This window comes from Pezoporus flaviventris, unplaced genomic scaffold, assembly GCF_033815535.1.
Source record: "Pezoporus flaviventris isolate CSIRO_AGI_PZ_B2104156 unplaced genomic scaffold, CSIRO_AGI_Pfla_v1 ptg000011l, whole genome shotgun sequence".
Classification (NCBI taxonomy): Eukaryota; Metazoa; Chordata; class Aves; order Psittaciformes; family Psittacidae; genus Pezoporus; species Pezoporus flaviventris.
The window spans coordinates 2560749-2581990 of record NW_026892559.1 but is presented as its reverse complement, the minus strand read 5'-3'; the positions used below and the strand labels follow the sequence as shown (position 1 = coordinate 2581990).

Sequence of the window (21242 nt, the reverse complement as noted above, 5' to 3'; positions counted from 1 at the left end):
GTTCCTGGGCAGCTGAGATAGCTCCATCTGCTGCATGATGGCATGTTTTATCAAAGAGCATAATGACTATTTGTTGCTATTGCCCCAAACGGTGTTTTGGTTACATAAACCATGCATTCAGGCATTCATTCTCCTCACTTCCTTGGAAAGCCAGAAGCTATAGTTTTAGTTAGCTGAATTCCCTCGTGTGTCCCTGCCCTGCTTGCCCCTGCTCCCCACGCAACCCATCAGCTCAAGGAGGAAGACTCCATTGTCACTAAAAATACTCAGTTTCCATGGCAGTAGGAGCTGACATCACCAGAACTTTCTCCCCTCTCGCACACTCCCTCCCCCAACCACCTTCAACACGTTTTTTCAGAAATGAGTAGAAAAAAACCCCAAACAAGTCCTAACTCAATGCTCTCCTTCATTGCTCCCCGTGGAGCTCCTAAAACCAACAGAGGTAATTTGGGTTGAAGAATACTGATGCCCTTGTGTGCACAGACAACCAGGGCTGCAGATTCAGCCTGCTGATGCTCCAGGTCCCAACTGCTCACTGGTGACAGGAGATTGCAGGTTCCCAGACACTTGAAGCAGACTATGCTCCTCACCAGCTGTCCTGGTGGGAGTCCCTTTGTTTGTGGTTAGGTCTTGCCTGTCGTCATGTTTCCCAAAGTGATGGGTGCATTTGGAGAGCTTGATTCAGAGGGCAGCTTCCTAAAGTTGAGAGCCTACTATGTTTTGAAAGTTGAGATAATGCAAACACTAATCATATTGGAAATGTCAGTCAGTGTCTGTATGTGCATGAATTCAGGAGAAGTCACTTATTTCTGGGCTAGCACTCATCAACTTTTTAAGCCAGGCAGTTCTCTGGCAAACAAAGAGTGAGCATTTTCTCCTGCTTGCTCTTCTCTGTGAGGCAGTTGTGTTCATATGTGGTTGGAGATGATGCCACTGTCCATCTGGGAAGGAAGATGCCCCTTTACATGACTCTGTCCAGAAGTTCCCTGTGCAGAGAGTGAATTCATGCAGTCTGCCTGGCCTTGGGGCCATCAGTTCCACTGATGAAGTGGTTGTTCTGCTTCTCTTAAGCAATGCACTGTAATTAATGATTTATAGTGGGAAATATGCCTGGTTTTGTCCTCTTCTATGGCATCCCTATGACACTTTCTGGTATGCAATTTACTTGTGTAAATAGGTAGGTAAATTAAGGGGGATAGGGTTTCACTCTGTGGCTGGGGACGATAATTGTAATTACAAGTGTGTCCCCAAAATAGGTCCAAAAACTTTCCTTAACTACTAGCTGCTTGGAGTCCAGTGGCTGAGGAGAGACTGGTCTGTCTATCAGTGAATGGCCTGTCTTTGCCTCTCTCTATTACTCCACTGTTGCTTGTCATATAGATCTCGTAAGCTGTGGTCAAATCCCATCCTGAACTTGACTTTGATGAGAAGAATAGAATTATTTGTATATTTTGGCATTTTGTGATATACTTGCAGCGTGTTTTAAAGGCTTTTTAAAAGTAGTGGACATCAGAACAGGCCAAGCACTCTTATGTAGCTGTTTCAGTGCCTTCAGTGATTATACTTTCTCGGCATTCCAGTCTGAGGTTTCCCGGTTCCTACAGCCAAGCATTGCAGTAGCCCATCTAATCAATCACAGCATCACCCTACGAGTCCATTAGGATTCTTTGTCCATTGGCTCCAACCTTGGTTGGTTGTTTTATTTTTTTCCCTTGTCTCCTTGTTGGAAGAAAGAAAATCCCTTTCTATTAGTAGGAATGGCAAACTTTGTTCCCAGATGTATGCTGTTTCATTTGTTCACATTGGCATACAGATTATTTGCATTTCCAAAGCAGTTCATGCTGTTGTATATTGCTGACTTGTCCATTTCTTTTCTGTTCTCTCAAATATATGCTTCAACTGCAAAATCCATTGGTGATTTTTGTTTTTCTTTACTTTCCTGCAATGTTTTGATAAGTAGAAAACAGAGTGGCAAGAACTGTGCATTACAGAAGTACATCTGCTCATGAATGACTACTCATTTACTGTTGTATGTGAGGTTTATTACATTGCCAGTTTTTCTCCAGCTAATATATGTCATGATGATTTCATATCATTCCAGCCATATCAACATAATTACTTGTGTGAACCAGAGTTGTAATCTCATAAGAAATTATAGCACATTAGTTTGATGATGTCTATTTTTCCTTAAACCTGTGTTGATTATGGTTAATTGTATTATCCAACTTTAATCCATAATCTATCAAAACTGCATATTGGCGATTTCATTACTGCACTGTGATCAGCATCAGCCCAGTCAGCCTATTGAGATCACTGTGTTTCTAAAGTACTGGCACAACATCAGAATTTCTTTGACCCTTGGATGCTTTCCCAGTTTTCTGAGACTAATCAAAAATCATCAGTACTGGTCCAGCTTTTTTCTGGCCATCTCTTTTAAAGCTCTTGCACAAGAATTGTCCAGGCCTGCTTATCTTAGAATATCCGTGTTTTGATAGGAATAAATATACTTTAAATATAGCCTAAAATACTTAATAACAGCTGGAGATGAAACTACCTCATTATGATCTATGGCACATATACGTCATCTGACCTTCCCCATAGAACTTTTTCTTTAGTTAAAGTTTTCTACCTTTTTACACTGTTTGTGACAATAGTTTTCTTGTTCCAGTGATTAACTTATACCATATCATGTGCTTGTTCAGTTCTCTTACGAATCTTCTACAATTTCCATCTCTTAATTTATATTCTGTAAGTATTCATTTCTAAATTGTTACTGATTCCATACTAGGAAATCCCATTTTTGACAGAGTGTGCTATTCCCCCTCCCTTTCTGTCCACTTGAGCCTCCCTAGCTAGGTTAAAATCCTTGATTTTAATATTCTTTTCATGCAGATCTTCCCACCAGGCTTTTTTAATGCCATTTAGGCTGTTTATGCTCATAAAATGAACATTTCCTATTCTCTTTATTACTCAGGCCCCTGGCGCTGAAATACAGATGATACCATTTTTCTCCTCTTTACGTCTTCTAGTGCCTTGATTAGTTTTGTTCTTGACATGGAGGCTTTGTAAGAGTTAACGTTTTTTCTAATCCCTTTGGTTTTTCATCTAACAATCTCCTGACTGGTCTCTCTTCCAGTTACCTAAAACCTAATTTTTCCAATGAAATGCTGGTTAACATTTCTGCTTCTCCAAGGGGTAGCCCAGTGCTCCTGCCCTATGAGGCTGGCCAAGCCAACAGTTTATTACCAGATTCCTCCATCATCTACTTTTCCTGTTGGCCAGGACGGACCATTGAGGAGCTCAGCTGAGTATTTCTTGTGCATTTTCTTCAGAAGTTGTCTATAATCTGTGGTATGTGATGATAAGAAAAACAATTAATTTTAAAACTCATTATCATGCATTTTAAATAGTGCCTTGGGAGTTTGAAAACCTTCCTAAAATTTGCTTTTTTATTGTCATTTCACTTCTAGTATGGCAGCATAGGTATCCTGATATCTTGATTTCTTTTCAAAATCATCCTTTCCTTTCTGAGTAGTTAATGCAGCTTTTGGCATCTTTGTACAACTGGAGATCCCTTCTCAGGCATGCCTGAAAGTGCCTTAGATTGAACAGAATGTTTCTTCTAGCTCACTGTGCCTTTTGGCTAGTTGCTCCTCAGGAGCGCTTTATGCAACTTCTGCACTGGGAGCCTTGACAGTATTGATCTCTATTAACTGAGATGGTAATTATGATTTGTAGCTTCTCTCTCTGATAGTTATCTACTGTCCTTCATTTCTACTTCCCCTTAATTCCTTGGATAACTGTGTCCTTTCTTCCATAAGCTGCAGTGATGCTGCTTACTGAATCTGCCCATCCAAGCTCTTCTCCAACCTGCGCAGAATCAGCGTGTGTGCTTCTGAACACTGACCATTTCCTTAGCAGGAAGCCACATATATAGATTTACAGCCCTAAGTTCATCCCTCTGCATTTCAGGGAAGCGGGCTGACAGCTTTCTGAAGGATGAGAAGTACCAGCTCACCCGTCTTAAATGCCCTCGTGTTCCCAGGAAACAAAACTGGCACCGTGTGGTGCCCTTCCATGCTGGGAAGATGTCACTTAGCCTGAAACACACTGGTTGGCCTTAATCTCACAAGATGGGGAAGTGTGTTGCCAATCTTCTGCTTTCTCTTTGCTTTTAATTAACTGTGGCCCTTCAGGGACCTGGCCAGAATTTGCATAGTTATGACTTTAAAATCTCAGATTATTAAATAATTATTAGCAGCAGTGTAAACAGCAGAATGCTCAGAAAATCTTAGTTAGCCGATCTTCGATGCCAAATGAAAGTTTCTGTAAAATTATGGCAAGTTAAAGAAAACTGTAATAAATACAGCAATTAGTTGTTTCAAGCAGTGATCAGATAAAGATGGAAACCAGCAAGCAGCAGGCTAAATAGCATCTTAACTAAAGGCAGAAATATCGGAAGCACAGCCCTCCCCCCAACACACACTCACTTTTTCCTCCTTAATGATACTAATTATTTCATTTGCTTTCTCCTAGTAAAACTATCCGTAGATATGCAACATATTGAAATGAAAGCAGTCATCAAAACGAAATGAATCACACCAGAGAAGAATCACAACAAGGAGGCAGTGGTACCCTGCATGTGTTACGTGTAGTTTGCAGTTATTGCCTCCGATTTTTTTTGCCTCCCTAAAAGCTAATTCTTTACCACATGAACCTAGCTTTATCAAAAATACCCCCCCCCCCAAACCTCCAAACCCAACTTCAGCGTGCTTGCAGGACCAAAATGCAGACACCCTTTTTTTCCTTCTCCCTGCCCTAAGCAGTGAAATACGAAGCTCAGAGGCTGTGTTCAGACTCGTGGTTTTCAAAAGTGAGGCCCTGTCGTTCATCTTCAGTCATCTGAGCTTGGCGAGTCCCTCTGGCTTTCTTATCACAGTGTGAAAACCTGCTTATGTCTTTTCATATCACGTCTCCAAAACTATTAAGGAACTCTGATGTTTTCTCCGACTACATAGTTTGGAGAGAAATCTGAGTGTTCAAGGGTGTGAAGTAATCACATCCCAGGCAGCAAGGGACCAGTCTTACAGGCTCTGGAAGTTTTCAGCAGCTTTTGCCTGCAAAGCAGTTAAAAAAGGGAGGAAAAAAAAAAAAGTAAAAAAATATTAAATGTTTTTTACTGGGGTGGGAGGGACTGTTGCAGGTTATTTTTTTAAGCATCGTAACTCTGGAGCTGTGTAATTAGTAAATTGATCTATCACTCCCTGAAGAAATGTCTTTTTGTGAATAGAATTATAGCTTTTTTTAATTATTATTGTATTTTTATAAAGAGAGAAAAAAAGGATGTGATTTTATGCAGTTTCATTTCACTAGCAAGGGATTTTTTTTCCCAGCTTTTATGTCAGCAGAGTTGTCTTTTTGCAGCGTGATGAGCTCTAACTTAAAGAGAGATAAGCAGGACTAAGCTGAGTACACTGTGGTTTGCAGAGCAATTTAGAGTCCAACTGTACAATGTCTGGCCATGTCCCATGTGATGTTATTCCATCCTTTCTACAGCAGGTGTTGAAAGGAGCTTGACTCATCTATTTCAGGGTGCAGTTTGAACCCTGGCCCTGAAGGCACCAAACTGTGCAAAATGTGTACAAGTGCTTGCATGGCTTGCTCTTTGAGTATGTATCAAGTGAGCTGATAGTGAGTTCAGTGTTGACTGCTGCCTCCTGTATCACAGAGCAACCTCCATCCATATAGCAAAAGATCAGGTCCAAGTAACCCATCAGCAGAGAGTCATAGCATCTGTGAAGACCGCATTTTTAAGAAGTACATAGATGACTGCAGCCATGAGGTAGCTTTTGGGTTGCACATGCTTAGCACACCCAATGCAGGCTGGTGCCCGGTGCTGTCTCAAGCCCCTGCCTGTTCCAAGTGCACTGGTAAAGGTTGTGCCTTCTTGCAGCTGTGAGCGAGTGAAGGAAATGAGGGCATAGGCCACAACACAAATCTCCGAGCAGGGAAAAGGGGACACCAGGAAGAAGTCTTTAATTTCTGTTATAGCCCCCTGGGCCTTTGGACGCAAGTAAGGATGTGGCACCAGCTGGGGAGCTGCGTGGTGCAGAAATCTTAAACATGTCTCTCCAAAAGCTCTGCAGTCCAAAGAGCTTTTTTGCATGCGCTGTGTTTTTTTTCTCTCCATTGGTATGTGTGCATTTTGTAACTGCAGACTCAGGGTGGAGGTAGTAGTCCTCCCTCTCCTGCCCAGCATCTGGGCAGACCTTGTCATAACCTCCTGGCTCCATTTCTGGTGTCTCCAGATAGGTTTGTGAGAAATTGAATTCAACCCTTACTGGTGCCTGCCTGCTTACAGCTCTCCTTATGTGCAAGCTAGGGGACTTCCAGCCTTAGCAACGGCTGATAAGGAGGTGTCTTGAATGCTACATGTGCCCCATGATTTAGCTCTTCACCTGTGTGCTCTTCTTCCTGTGTCTCCAGAACTCATGGTCCCTACTATGCAGGCAGTCTTGGGAACCTGTAAGTGGATTCTGCTGCCTGCTGTCCCTTTTCTGCACACCACAGATTGAGCTAATAGGGCCCCTGGGGAAGCCTGGCCAGTCTCAGTCTCCACATCCCCTGGCCATGCTACACCCCTGACCACAGATGGCCAAGACTGAGTGCTTCTAGTGCTGCACATGCAAAAGCACAAACTTTCATTAGAATGGCTCATGATTATGAGAGGGGACATATGGGACAATTGGAGTACATTGTCCAGTTAGAGGACTGCCTTTTTTCCTTCTTTGCATTGTAGCTACAGTCTTTGAAGGCTGAGCAGAAGCAGTGAGTCCTTCTTTTCATCCTGGTGTGTACTACAGAGGTGGGAGGATGTAGGGGTAAATCACTCTCCCATCACAAAGTGCAGGTGGCAGATTCGAGCTATAGGGATGGCTCATATATTGGCGGGATGGACACGTTGGTAAGTGAAAAGACGTCAGCTTCAACTTTTGGCACCAATATCTGAATTAAAAATTCAGACAGGGAAAACTCTCAGACTTAGTTTTGTGTTTTCCCTGTGACTCCCATGTCCTGGGTCTTCAAAGTGGTAGACATTCCAGTTTGTGGAATTTGATGGCCAAATCAAGGAGCTAAGGACAGAAAAAATATATTCTTGTACACAGAAGACTCTGGTTAGATCACATCTCGTCATGGTATAGGTACACATCAGGTTTATACCCCTGACATAGCTAAGAATCATAGAGTTATAGAGTGTTTTGGATTGGAAGGGTCCTTAAAGATCGTCTACTTCCACTAGAAGAAGCAGAAAGAATTTGGAGTAGAGAGCAACTCATCTTCTGCCTTGGTCACCCCAAGTGCTCATAGATGCAAGGACCAAATACAAGTCCACAGGCAGGAAAAGCTTCCCTGTGTGCAGAGACTTATAGCAAGCCTGAAATTACAGCTAGGCAGTCACAGTCACAAAATTTCTGGCTTCAGTGCCAACCCCAAATTTATTTGACAAAGAAATATGAATTGATTAGACTGCAGTTAATTAGATTTCAATTAAAAGTCCCTATCAGAGAAGGAGTATTAGGCAGCTTTTGAATTTGACAAAAACATATTGGCTTTATGTCATAAGAAAAATACTGGCTTGGTATTTTTCATGAATACATTTTAAATATTATTTCTCGGCTCCTAATTTTCAGCAAATAAAAGTTCAGGAGCTAAGATTATGAGAGTTAATAAGTATTTAATAGAGGTAAAAGGAGATGTAAATTGAAGAGGTAAATGGTAATGTTTGAACTGTTTTAATCATGGATTTCATTGAACTTAATTGCAAGAAAGCTGCTAGCCAGACACTGCGTAAGTACATTATCTGGGGTTACATGTACAGCAAGATAAAGTCTGAATTTTCTATATCGATCTTAAATAGCCTTAGGTTGTATTCCCTCATTCTGCTGGTCAGTCTGCTGTCCCGTGCCTGGCCCAGAGCGCCACTTGTCATGCATTTCTGCTGTTGGGCAATGAACATCACTCTTCTGAAGTTCACTGATGCTAGAGAAGGGTAGAGTGCCAAGACAGATCCAAGCCTGCTCTTGAGCTCACAGGTGCAGAGAAGTAAAACAAGTGCCAAGCCGTAGCCAATGAGGCTATTCTGCTTTGGTTGAGACCTCACAAGCAGCGAAGGTTTGCAATGCTGGTGTTTTGTGTGCCCCCCTTGTCCTCATGTGCTTGCTCTCTGCTCCAGTGGCTTAGCATGCGATGGAGGTACAGAAGACCAAGTGCTTTCTGGACAGGGTCAATGTGCTAACTTGTGCTTGCTTGTTCCCTGTGTTAGCTCGGTCTTATCTCTGTTAAACTCAAGGTCACCTGAGCAGACTTACCTGGTATAAGCTAATGTTTATCAGCAAGGTAGAGACTGAGTTGGAGGACTCAGCAGGAGGATAAGTAGGGAAAGGGATGAAAGGAATAAAGAGGAAAATGAAAGAGGAAAGAAAGGATTGGGAAAAGAATAGAAGGATATATAGATGATCTTGAGGTCCTTTCTAATCCTAACTGTTCTATGATACTGTGATATGAAGGAAAATGGAAAAAGATGAAGTAAAGGTAAGGAGTGAATGGAAAAACTAGAAATTATGGAGGAAGACTAAAATGAGAGGTGGAAATGCTTGCAGGCAGGTATGAGTCAGAGAGATGTAAAGAGAGAGAGGGGTTTGGGACCAGGTGGGATACCTTCAGAGTGAGGAGAGAGCCAGAGCTCCTGCTGGCTGGTATTCCCTACTGGGCATCCCCCCTGCTTCTGCAGGACCAAGCCCATGCATGCAGCTGGTGCCCCTGTCTCATTTCCCACCTGTCAACCCTCTCACCATGCACCAGCCTTGAGCACCATGGGGATGATGCATGCATCCATCCTCTCTCCTTCCACAAGACTTTCATGCGGAAAGTTTTGAAGAAGAAAATCTCTAGCTGAGGGAAGAAGAATTACTGTATAAATTCAATTATCTTGACAGCTCAGTGCTCAGGTGGATCAGAGTTTCTCTCTGATTTAGCATAGTTCCAGCTTCCTAACCTGTCCCTGCACTTGCCCACCCACGCCAGAGGCTGTAAAGTACTTTAGCGGTTACAGAAATGAGATGCCTTTTCCCTTGGGAGAGATGCATTTCCCCCTGCCCCACCATGATAAGAGGAGAGGTCAGCTCACAACCAGAACAGGTCTTTTTTTTCCCCTCCATCCTAGGCTTTTACTGCCCCTGGACCTTAAAGAAGCTAAGGCTTTTACAAACAAGACATGCTTGAAGTAGCCAAGAAAGAGAGGAGAAATAGATGAATGGCCATCAGGTCCTGGGGCTACCCTCACTCATGGCACTTAGGTGCCACAAATCGAGAGTAAGAGGCCTGGAAAGCTCCTGGAGTTTAATGAGTCAACTGTTTTATTAGCTGTAATGTTTCCCTGCTCTTGGTTTATGAGCACCCAACGAACACATGGCTCCCTGGGTTGCTGGTGTGGTAAGGATGCAAGGACTGAAGTTTGGGTGCCTGCCTGAGAGTCCAGATAAGCACCATGCGCCTAATCCACCATTGCAAGATCCTGAGATACCACCAGGGGAAAACGTGAACCTACCGACATAAATCTGCTTTATGCGACTAGCCCCTTTGACTCTGTCAGTTTGTCACCACCTCCCCCTGTGGCAGTAGGAGATCAGGTACAGCCCCAGACCTTAGAAAGGGTGAAGTGTACAGGGTGTCCAAGCAGTGGGGAGCAGGGCTGGCTGGAGAAAGGTAAGAACAACAAACAGCTGGGTTGACAATCCCTGAAAAGATGAGGATGCACAGAGGTGACAGCAGAGTCACTTAAAAATGCCACTTCATTGGAGAAAGGAGGCAGTGTTTGGGTTTGTTGGTTTTACTTACACAGATAATGTTTGGAGGTTTTTTTTGTTAATTAATGGAGTTTTATTTCACCCTAGTCACCTGCAGTCCATTATGGTATGGGCATGCTACCCTTATGCAAAGAGAAGTGTAAACATCAGCTGATGCTAAAGCCGTCACCAGGAACAAAAAGGAGAGAACAAGTGGCCCTGATGTAAAATTGCACTGGAATTGTGTTGGAATTGTTTTGGATATGACTTATGTGGCTACAGTAGACATAACTCATCCACAGGGATTTAAGCATCCTGGATGCGTCTCTGTTATTACAGCCAAGACCAGGAGGCCACAGGAGGAACTGTAAGCAGAAGGGGTTTGCTAAGTGAGCTGAAGCCCTGGGGCCTGCTAGGGCTGAGCTCGTTTTTGCTAGAAGTTGCTCTCTGAAAAATTTAGCAGTTGCCCTTCTCTGACCCATGCTTGGGAACAGACTGCTGTGTTCATTGGCAGAGTGATTGACTGCTCAGCATTGTTTTCCTAGCTAAACTGGGATGTAATCACAGCAGATCTGCAGTCACCAAAAGCTGCAGGAGACTGGCTCACTGGCTGCATGAATTGCACAGCTGCAGCTAGAGTAGCATTCATCTTGCTCTCAAACGACCCGTGCTCACTACTTTGAGGATTATTAATTTTCTAGTGACACACAGACTATGCCATGTAAGTGGCAAGCTCATTCCAGCTAGAAGAGGGCAGTGATGTGCTATCTGATTACAGTTACTCCTGTTGTAGTGCCAGCAACATGGATGTAGCCACAAGAGGACAGAACTTGAAAGCTTTGTAAACAGAGGTTCTATTTTTAAATGACTTTTGCATGGCTAAGTCTAAGAAACGATTTCACCTCTGCCTGCTGATTTCATCTCAGCTCTAGCACCGTGCTGTTCTGCTGTGCTCAGTTTCTGTGAGGGTCATGGTGTTCTTCAAGACTTCTCATTTAATCACTTGCAGTTCAGAAAAGACCACTTTTTGAAATGAGATGTATTTTGGGCTACTTTCTTATTTGGCATCTGGCAGAGTGTGTTTCAGGTTGTTCGCTACTGCTCAAAAATAATATCTTTGCCTTCAGAGGTCTGGCCTTAACCTAGTGCTCTAGGGGATGTGTTTTTTTAGGAGAGGAAAAGAAGATCTGTGGGACTTCACCAAGCTTGGAAACCTTTATGTTTCTGTCCACATACCTACCCCCTATAACAAACTGGAGTGTAAGGACCTCTTCAGTCATGAAGCTGGCTCTGTGGAGCTGTGCTGTGAAGAGGTATTAACCCATGTTCTGGGAGTAATACAGCTATGTCCATACAGTGCTTTCCCTGTAACTGTAGTTCCGAAGCTGTAGCAGGTCTATCTAATTCTGGAGCAACAACACATTGGTGAGGCAGTTTTACTTGATGCTTTTGGAGCAAGGTTGATCAGTGGTTACTCAAGACTCTTTGCACTGTGTTCATTTACACCACACAGGTTTCTCCTTAGTATGATGCCTGTAGTCATGTCTGTGCAATTATATCTGTGTGCATTCTTCTTCCTTTCATACATATTTCTCAGTTTCATCTGACTGGATCCTAAGCCTCTGTCTATCACTGATGCTTTTTGTAGTCTATCTAAGTATCACTGCTTGGTTTGGGGTAGGCGTTTTTTGAGTTGCATTTTTTTGGGGGTGTGAATATTTTGATTATCTGCATGAAATCCCTCCTCTCTCCCTCTGCACTCGGTGTACATGGAACTGACAGCTCCAGGGATGTAAATGAATGCCACTGTATTTCAGAGGAAGAATTATTTCGTGCAATTACCCTAAAAGTGCATGAGAGAACAGAGTGAAATGAAAGAGGGAGAGAAAGAAAGAGAGCATGAGAGAGAATAATCACAACACTTCAACAAGTTTACCCCACTCTGTTTGAAAATCTGTCACTCTGACAAGTCCCCTTTGTGAAAGGTGTAGACAGATAACTAGACATTTGCTCTTCCAGGTCCTTTTGAGTGAGGAGGGTAATCGATAGAAAGATCAGTCTGCTTCATTGAAGTTTCGATCTAGTCTTCTCCCTGATATTTCTTATGGACTGGCCCTCTCAACATCTCAGGCTCTCTGATTCACTCCTCAGTGGTTCCTGGGAAGAAGGATTTGGATGGGCTAGGTTACTGGACTACTGACTTATGGGTCTTTCTACGTAAATTATGATGGTTTTGATTTGAGAAAGGGTGGAGTAACAAAAGGCTGATTCCCCTGATTCTTCCCCATCTGAGCCTGTTGATAGACCAAGGAAAAGGGAGCGTTTTATAGCTTCATTAATCACGTCTGAGAAAGGATTCAGAAGAAGCAGTTTCTCTGCTGCTTTTTCACCTGTCGATGCTGCCACCCTCTTGACCCTGCTCTGCACGTCAGGGTCACCCCGAGAAAGCTGATGACAGCAGCCTGTGTCTTCCTGGAGACCTCATGCACCTATGTTCACTAAAACATGCAAAATGCTTTGAGATCCTCAGGTGGAAATTGCTGGCCAGGGTAAATGGTTAGTAAAATCCAGTTTCTCACTGTGCTTTCCAAGAGGCAGGCACGTTACTGGACATCCGCCATACTGGGCAAGGAGGGGAGTGCTGGGCCACAGGATGCTAGGCCAGGTCACTTTTTTTCACCTGCATCTGCTGCTCTTGCAGCAAAGCCAATGCGTTAGTCATAGCTATTTGCACTTTGAGGTTATTTAGGGAGCATGCTGCTGGGTTAGGAAAGATGAGGTCTAGCGTATGTCCTAAAATTAGGCTTTTCCCCTTTTGGTTGCTGTCAGAAAGGAGTGAATCACAGCTCTAGGAGAAGGCTTTCTGCCTAGGCAAAGCAGTTACCGCTTTAAGTAGAGAGCTTGCTTCTACAGGAGGTAAAACAGGTTAGCTGAAGCTGCCTCCAGGGACCTCATCCTGCACTGTGAGATGAGTGGAACAATGGCAGTATGCTGCTGTGCCTCAGGTAATGCTCAGTAAAACCAGCTACACAGCCCTCCTCTTCCTGGCCTCATGGGAAATGTCCACCCCACATGCGTGCCCTCGCCAGGATTGCACACTCCTGGTTGGCACAGCTTCATGCAGCTCTCCTTCCACCTAAAAGTCACAGCAAGTAAGTTATCACAGCTCCTGGCCTGCATCCACATGGCACCCTCTCACTGCTCACTGCATGTCCTGCCAGGGGAGCCCGTGGTCTCCAGTCCTGCTCCTGGAGGGTTCCTGGAGGCTTTGGCTTTGCTCCCAAAGACTCAGGCTTCACATCCATGACTTCCAGAAACCCTTCAATGAACATATGATGACTCTATGGCTCAAACCAAAATGTTTAATTTTTCTTTTAAACTTTCTTCTTCTTCTCTCACTCTTTCCTTCTACAGGATGGTGGAGTACTCCCTGGATCTCCAGAACATTAACTTGTCTGCAATCCGTACTGTCCGTGTCCTGAGACCCCTGAAAGCTATCAACCGCGTGCCTAGTAAGTCGAGCTTCCCTCCACACCTGCTCAACTTGAGTTGTGGGCAGTATGGGATCAGTAAGGCTGTGTGTGGTGGTGTTCTTCAGGTGGAGTTTCAGTGCAAACTGAGTGGAGGCTGAGCACTGTATGTGCAGGCTTTCCCCCATCATGGCATCAAGAGTTGTCATTGGATGGGCAGGAAAACTACAGTCTCCTGACATATCTGCCCTGGTAATCCTTTAGTGCAAGGCCATGCTCATGGCTCAGGAGCTCAAGATGAACAGTGTGCAGCAAAGGAAAGGGTTTTTTCTTGTTCTTACTGAAGGACATCACAGGTTTGATAGCATCTGCCTGAAGAGGGATGTGTGTGAGGTCTGGAGAGGGGTAAGCAAGGGGGATTGGTTTGCTCAGGCTTTCACACATTCTTCCAGATCCTCTCACATGAAAAATTTTCATGCCATTACAGTTTAGGGGTGTGTAGCGCCGGTTGTTTTTCTTTAATTCTCACCCTGTGCTTTGTAATCTCTTTTATGCAGACTGTTCCCCTGTGAGTTGGTGTGTGTGTGAGAGCCAGGCTGAGCACCACTGGGCATAGGGCTGCTGGGACTGAATGTGAGCCTAGATGTGTCAGCAGCAGAACTGCTGCTTGTTGGTGCCATTCAGATCTGCAGTGCTGTTCCCAGCTCTGCATGCAACCTAGAGAGAGAGGTGCTACAGCCCTGGGGCATGTGCCACGCACATGTGTTCTTCCCACAGTGGAGCTGGCCCCTCCATAACTCTTGCTTCCTCCCTTCCCGGAGGATGGGGACAAGACCAGCCTCATTGTTGTGATTTGCAGTTTTTATTGATGCTGAACTGTTTCTTCCCTCTTCTTCCTTTCCTTTCCCTCTTCTGGTTTGTTTTTTGTTTTTAAATCAGTGTCATTCTCCTGCAACCCTGAAGTGAGTAAGCAGGCATTACTCTTGTTATTTAACTGTAGGAAACATCAACGGAGGTGGCTCAGTCTTTGTTGTGGTTGTATCCAGGTGGCTGGAAGAGAACTGGTGGGCAGGTTGAGTGCAGTTGGGATCAGGGGGTTGCAAGAGCACTGAACTGTGTCACTCTGATGTTTCTGGCTATTCCCTGTGCAAAGGCAGCAGCTGTCACATGCAGCCCTTTAGGCATTTCAGCCACAAGTTTTTTTTTCCATCTTGCAGAATGGCAGGAAGCTTCTTTGCTCTTCCCTGTAATCTCTCTAATCAGGCTGTCTGCTGTGGTTAACACCTTGCCAGAGCTCTCCTAATCCTTCTCTTGAGCTCAGAGTTCCCTTTTCTTTTCCAGATCAGGAAAGTTTACACAGCTGACCTCACAATTTACATCATACGTTTTCCCTTGTGCCAAAATCACCTTCCTGATGCTACCTATTTCTTAAACATGCTATGGAGGTGGATTTCAGGGTCTCTGGCTCTATGCAAAGCCCTTTTAGAAAGGGTCTTATCCCTCCTCCTGGGTGCATTTTTATCTCTGAGCAGTAGCTGAAAGCTGTGATGGAGGAACTGAGGCACAGTCCTATGTACCCAATGTGGCAGGAGTGTAGCAGACAGAGGAGCAGCTGGTCTGGGCACTGAGCACAAACCCAGGCACATGACAGGTCTATCATGGGGTGATAAAAGATGAGAACCAAGCACAGCTTTTAATCTATTGACTGTCAGCACAACTCCCTCAGCCTGTCTCTATCTCTCTGGCCCTTACCCTGAGAGGAGAGAGCTGTGAGCCAGCCACAGTCCATGCTGTGGGCATGCACCCCAACAGTTGGGGGGGGACATCTCTTCTGCCAGTGGGTGGCCTGCATTGTGCATGGCAGGTTTGCCTCTTCCAGGGAGTGTATGGCTGGCTGTGTGAGGGCAGCACCATCTTCATGCTATGCAGCCCCCTTTCCTCCCTGAGTTCCCATGAGTCTGTGCTTAAAGACCACTTAGAGGTTGATCCCATTTATCACCTTTGTGATGAGTGGGAACATCTTGAATGATAGCCAATTGACTTCTGCAGATGTCTGCCATGTTAATTGCTGGACAACAGAAACCAGAAGCAAAGTTTGACTGACAAAAAGTCAAGGTCTTGTTTTATTCCTATTTGTCTCCCAGAACAGCCAGAGTCACTCCTGCACCAGCAGGAGCTGGCCCACCAGGGACCTGCTCTGTCCATGCAGAGGCACCAGGGATGCTTTCAATCATCTCGTCTGACCTTTGCAGAGCACAGGCGGTTGAATTTCCTCTGACTGTCCCAGCCATGACGCTGCTTGTCTGCTCCTTTTATCGGTGTAAAACTTCACCTGTATGAAATTGATGCTGTTTTAATTTCCACTCTGGGGTTAAACCTTTATATATCTTTCTCGCTACATAAATCCGTGGTTATAATGCAGAAAACGTTTTGGAAGAAAGACATCCTGCCATTAAATAAAGAAAGAAAAAAAAGAAAAGAAAAGAAATTGGATTCCCTGGGAGAGAGGAAGCACTGACTTGAGAGTTGAAACTGGCAAAGAGGCTGTAAACAAAGGGCTGTGATAAATGGAATGAGCTGCATTGGAGGAAGGTGCCTAGTGGGGTACAGCAAACATAATTAATGAGACCTTTGGCCACAAATCTTTTTTTAATGTCTTTTTAAAGCTCTTCATTACTGATGTGAAGGAAGAGGAAAGTCTATTAGTGAGATATACTGATGATACCAAGCTGGAGGTGTTGCAGGTGTTAGCAAAGAAACTGGGAAATCAGACAGCAGGAGGTAGAGGGAAATTGAGGTCTTGGTGGGAGCATGAGGTATTTGGAGAGGTACAGAAAAGTTAATCCCAGAGGCAGATATTAGGCTGTTCAGAAGGCTGTGATGGGACAGTGTGGCCCAGAGTTCACTTGTGGCCATTTCAAAGGCTTCCACATGGGCACTCAGGCAGGCACCAATTTTCACAGAGGAGTCTGGCCATGTTGGACTCAATAATGGCAGTTTATTGCCAGGAGAATGGACAAAGTGATTAGGAACCTGAATGATTACTGCATGAGTAGAAGAGTGCTACCTGTCTGGGTAGGTTATTTAGTGTCCAAAGAGCAGTAACACTCTAATAACCAGCCAGCATTTGAAAAGTCCACATACTGAAAAAAGACATTTCTGGAGAAATTTGATGGAAATTTTATGCTACATGAAGCAAAAAAAGAAACAATGCCAGAAAATTAGGAGGGAAAAAATTCAGAACGACTCTAAGGAAATAGTAGCATCATGGTAGAGGAAAACGCATCACCTATTAAACAAGTTAAAGTTATTTTGTGTTCTTGGCAGGTGGGCAAGGCTGAAGTTTAAATACCTAAATTGGATATGTCTAAATTCTGCTTACCTGTGTTCATTCTTAACATGTTAATGAAAGCCTTTCCTTGCAGTGAAACTTGTGAGGCTTTTGAAACAATATCCCACAAGGATCTGACAAATAGTATTTGTCATCAAGGGATGAGAGCTCCTGTAGAGACACTTCTAAATTTCAAACTTCCTTGCTTTTGGGTTAGAGCTGACCTTTAGCTACTGGTTTTCAGCCGTCAATTGCATTTGTGGCAGTTCTCAGCAGGATGTGCTATTGACCATTCCAGATTTCACTTCTGGATGAAGAAGTCTGTGGCTCTGCCCTGTATGATCGTTCCTCCGTTCGCATGTCACCTTTGAAGTGTACTAGAGAACACATGAGGCGCCCTAGTTTTGTAATACGTATCACACCTTCATTAATATTCCCACTTATCTCTTGCATTCCTAACTACAGCCCCAGGAACGCTGCCTTCTGGGGGTTTGTTTGAAAATGCATAAAACAAAAAATTAGTGATCGCTCTGGTCCTACTACCACGTGATTCAATTCCATGGCCGTGAGCTGGTGTGGCAAGCCCCAAGAGTCACTGAGCAAGTGTAAAAAGGACAAAAAATACTCTCCAGGTCTCTGTCAGCAGTAGTTGCTTTCTGCTTTGGACATGTCTGTGTCCTGGGCTGGGGGTGAAATCCCACATCCATTTGTTATTATCCTTTTGCGATGGTGTGTCAGGTTGCTAGGTGAAATGCTGTTTCTGCTACCTCTTTCATCCCTTCTTTTCCTGGCAAGGCATAAGGCTGGGAGGGAGGAGGCTGGTTTTGTTTTATTTCTGTCTGCTTTTGAGCAGGGAGTCTGTAGTCATTTCTGATCACTTGAATTTCTTTCACTTTTATTATTACACCTTTTTGATGTTGGAGCAGGAAAGGTTTCTTCAGTTTACTCTTGTTGCATTGGTCTTGTGCAGAATCCTTGCATTGTGTTTGATGCCTTCCAGTTTCCACTTAGAATTGAGTAACTGATTCATCAGTTGCAAGCAGATTACTTCAGTTGAGCACACTGTACGGAAGTGAAGGAGTCTGTTGCAGAGTGTTGCATAGCAACTTTATTGAATAGAAAATGTAAACGTGTGCTAATACTTGGTGTGTAAGTACAGTAATATTTATGTGGAGGTATATGCATTTGAAATATACAGTTATATTCTTATTAGTAGCTGTGCAGGAAATAGAATATCAGATCTGTTGGAAGTCCTGCTCTTTTTAAACCTGTTTTTTCTCAGAACAAGAATAAGCACTTCCTATCCATTTTAATATTGATTTATTCTACCTAATTTTAGGTGGTTGGTTTGGCTTTTTGATGTTTCTTTTCTTATATTTTGTTGTGACAGAGAAATATAAAAATTGAAAAAACCTCAGCCATGCCATTTTAGTATAAAAATGCTTAAAATGCTTTTCTCTCCTCTTGTCCCTCTTGTCCTCCTTTTTTTTTTTTCTAAATGATGTTCATTTCATCAAAACACTGAAGTGTTTCAATTTCAATAAAACAGCATTTTTTTGCTGGTAAAAGTGATGTGTAGGAAAATCTTGGTTCAGCACCTTTTTTCTTTAGTAAATATTATTATTATAGTAGCTCTATGGGTCCAAATAGACTGGAGTTTTCTACTTATCTTCTACAGATCTCAGAGACATAAACCAAGGCTTGTTAGTTTAATGTTTCATATTTCAGACAAGGTGAGTGAGGTGCAGTGAGTGTCACCAGCAGGTCACCAGCAGACTCAACTGACGTCCCCTAACTCTTAGCCCTGCATTCAGTTCACTAGACCAAAGCACCAACATAAAAAACAGTTTGAAGTAGCTGAACCCTGGCATGGGAAAAGCACAGGTTTTGTATTTATATGCCTTCCTTAAATATGTATTGCGCTCTGAGCTATCTGTGATTGGTGCTGTAACAGTGCCTAAGAGAGAGTGGTCTATGAACCCTACATTTGGCACGGGGAAAAAGTGATGACATTTACTTCTCTAAATGTGTTTTCGAAGAACTGATTTCACTGATGAGCGTGTGTGAAATTAGCTTCTGACTGAGACATATTAGGCTGTAAAGCAGTCTCATTTACAGCTAGATCAGACAAAAAGCGAGTGCATTTGACAAGCCCAGTCCTGCTGTAGCAGCTGGAAAGGCAAAAGGATTTATGAGATTCTTCTTCTAAGACCCCCCTACAGGGTCTTTTCTTCAGATGCTTTGGCCTTTCTGGAAGAGGACCGTCACTTGTTCTCTTTCAGCACTGACTCCCTCTCAAAAATGCGCTCTTCCATTTGACTCTTTTGGATGTATATTTTTTTTTCTCCTCGTGGCTTTACTTGTGAAATGCTAACTTAAACTCGGGTATTGTTGTGTTTTCCAAATACTTAAACTTACCCCATCCACAGTATAATGTGCTCTGTAAATATTTATTGTCACAACTCAGTGACACGCAAACCATCTGCAAATGTGTACACCGGGAGATGTATCCGCATGCAGGCACAGTCCTGAGCAGGTTAGTATACAGGGACAAGAGTGATGTTATCTTGCACCATCTGAGAGGCCAAAAAGGCCTTTTCTTTTCCTGGTCAGGCTATGTGTGACTCAAAGGCATTCAAGATGAAGCTGCCAGCTTTCTGTAGGCTCTGTCCCGGGCAGGCAGGCAGTGAAAGGATAGAGGAAAGCCAACAGGGAAAGGACTTGACCGACAGGGTAGAGTTCAGTCTGTATCCTTCCTTCCCAACGTAATCCTCTAGCCAAGTGGAGCAAAGCACTGAAGAGAGCGATGTGATTTATGCCCAGAGCAGGCCACTAAATGATGCCTTTTCTCAGAGAGGGGGGCAGGCTGGAGATGTAACTCAGAGCTGCACTTTTCTCTGTGTGAAACTCTTTATAAAGTCAGTCGAGTCCTTAATCAGACAGGCATGTTCAGGATACATAGAATGAGTGTGAGGAGGAGCAGAGCAGTACGAGGATCAACAGACAGGAGAGCAGAGAAGGAGCAGGGCTTGAAGGAGATGTGCACAGGAAGCAGGCAGCAGGGTTTGCTGGGCATAGCACACAAAGGTGTGATGCACCTCTGTGTGTAGGATAATACAGAGAAAGTGGTGGTAGAGGGAGAGAGAGAAGGGGTAGAAATCAAAACTGAAACAAGGGCAAGGACTGGTGTAAGGAAAGTCTATTGGTTCTCAGATAAATATGCTGGATGGGTTTGCAAATCAGTGCTTTTCTGGGGCTTTTTTACAAACAGAGTGGGTTTTAACAGACCCACATCTTGTAATGCTGGAGGAAGTCTTCAGTCACTGAAGACAGGCTCCAAGTTTATTTACATCTTGGTTTATGTCAGTGCCATTTTTCATGTGCATTCCACGGTGTGCAATATATTGCCATGTGTTAAATGGGTAATCAACGTAAATTTGGGAGAAGAAAAAACAAAACAAAAAGAAAAATATATCCCTGTGTAGGTGTAGCATCATAGCAGGGAGCTGGAGAACACTGAAATGCACGAAATGTGGACCTGGTAATGCCTTGTTTTGTACCATATATTGCTTACTCCCTTTTCTTTTTTTGTGATCATAGATCATAGGAGAAAGTCATCTTTGCCCCTCTGAACAAGTCTGCTCGATTTCACTCTTACTATAAACAAGCATTCCAAAGTCATTAGTTGTGTGCTTGTAGGTTGTCAGATGGGTTTAAAACCATGAGATTTGAAAAAGGAAAAAAAATTCATCACATATTGTTTTAATTTTTCTTGCGGCTTTCAGACTTTAGACCTGTAGCTCAGATCTTGCAGTCCTCTTTTTTTCCCCCATAGTAGTGAGGAATAGAAACTTCTTCTCTCTTTTTTTTCACTGTGATCCGAGATCTTCAAGTCATAGCAAGATTGATGCCTGAAGGTTTATGCCACACATCCCAAGACTCCTGACAAAAATCACAGCAGCACTCTGGAGTTTGTATTATTGTAAGTAAAGCAAGCCTGAAAAAAAAGCAAAAGAAAAACCAAGCAGAAAACAACAAACTAGAAACCAGTCATAAAGAAACCTTTGCTGGGATCTGTATTTGTCCTTTCCTCTCCTGGGAAACCTGCGCAGCCAGAATATTAAAATCCTCGGTGCCTTGCAGCTCCCATTGTGACAGTTTTGCTGCCTGTTCAAACAAGCTCTGCCTCCAGTGTACACGGTGCTCTCGAAAGCCCAGCCACGTATTTTGCTGCCTAAATGGGAGCTGAGCTGTTTTGCAAAATCTATCCCATGGGACCTATCAAGCAGTGGATACCATGGAAATGTGAGCAATAATGACAGTGTATTATGGGGTGAAAGATAATGTCATATTACACTAATGCAAATTATACTTTGTGTGTGTGGGCAGGGTAATTTACAACCATAACCTTAAATTTCTTCATCTTTGCGTATTTTGGGCCCAATTCTCCTCTTCACATGCATTTTACCTAATGTCATGTTACTGCCTGCAGTAGAAAGAAACATGATTCATGCTAGTGACAGCAAGAGGAAATTAGCTCCCTTAAACCTTAACCAGAAGTTGCAATAACACTGTTTTACATAATATTTTGCATTA

The 21242-nt window shown here is 43.5% G+C and overlaps 1 protein-coding gene across 5 annotated transcripts in view; it reads left to right on the top strand.

Annotated features, from left to right (window-relative positions):
* CACNA1I (calcium voltage-gated channel subunit alpha1 I) overlaps positions 1-21242 on the top strand; it is a 151766-nt gene that overhangs the window by 68210 nt on the left and 62314 nt on the right. For all 5 annotated transcript variants that reach the window (XM_061450788.1, XM_061450787.1, XM_061450785.1 and 2 more), the window contains exon 4: positions 13260-13357. In XM_061450788.1, the coding sequence (XP_061306772.1) occupies positions 13260-13357 (98 nt within the window). The remainder of the gene's footprint in view (positions 1-13259; positions 13358-21242) is intronic.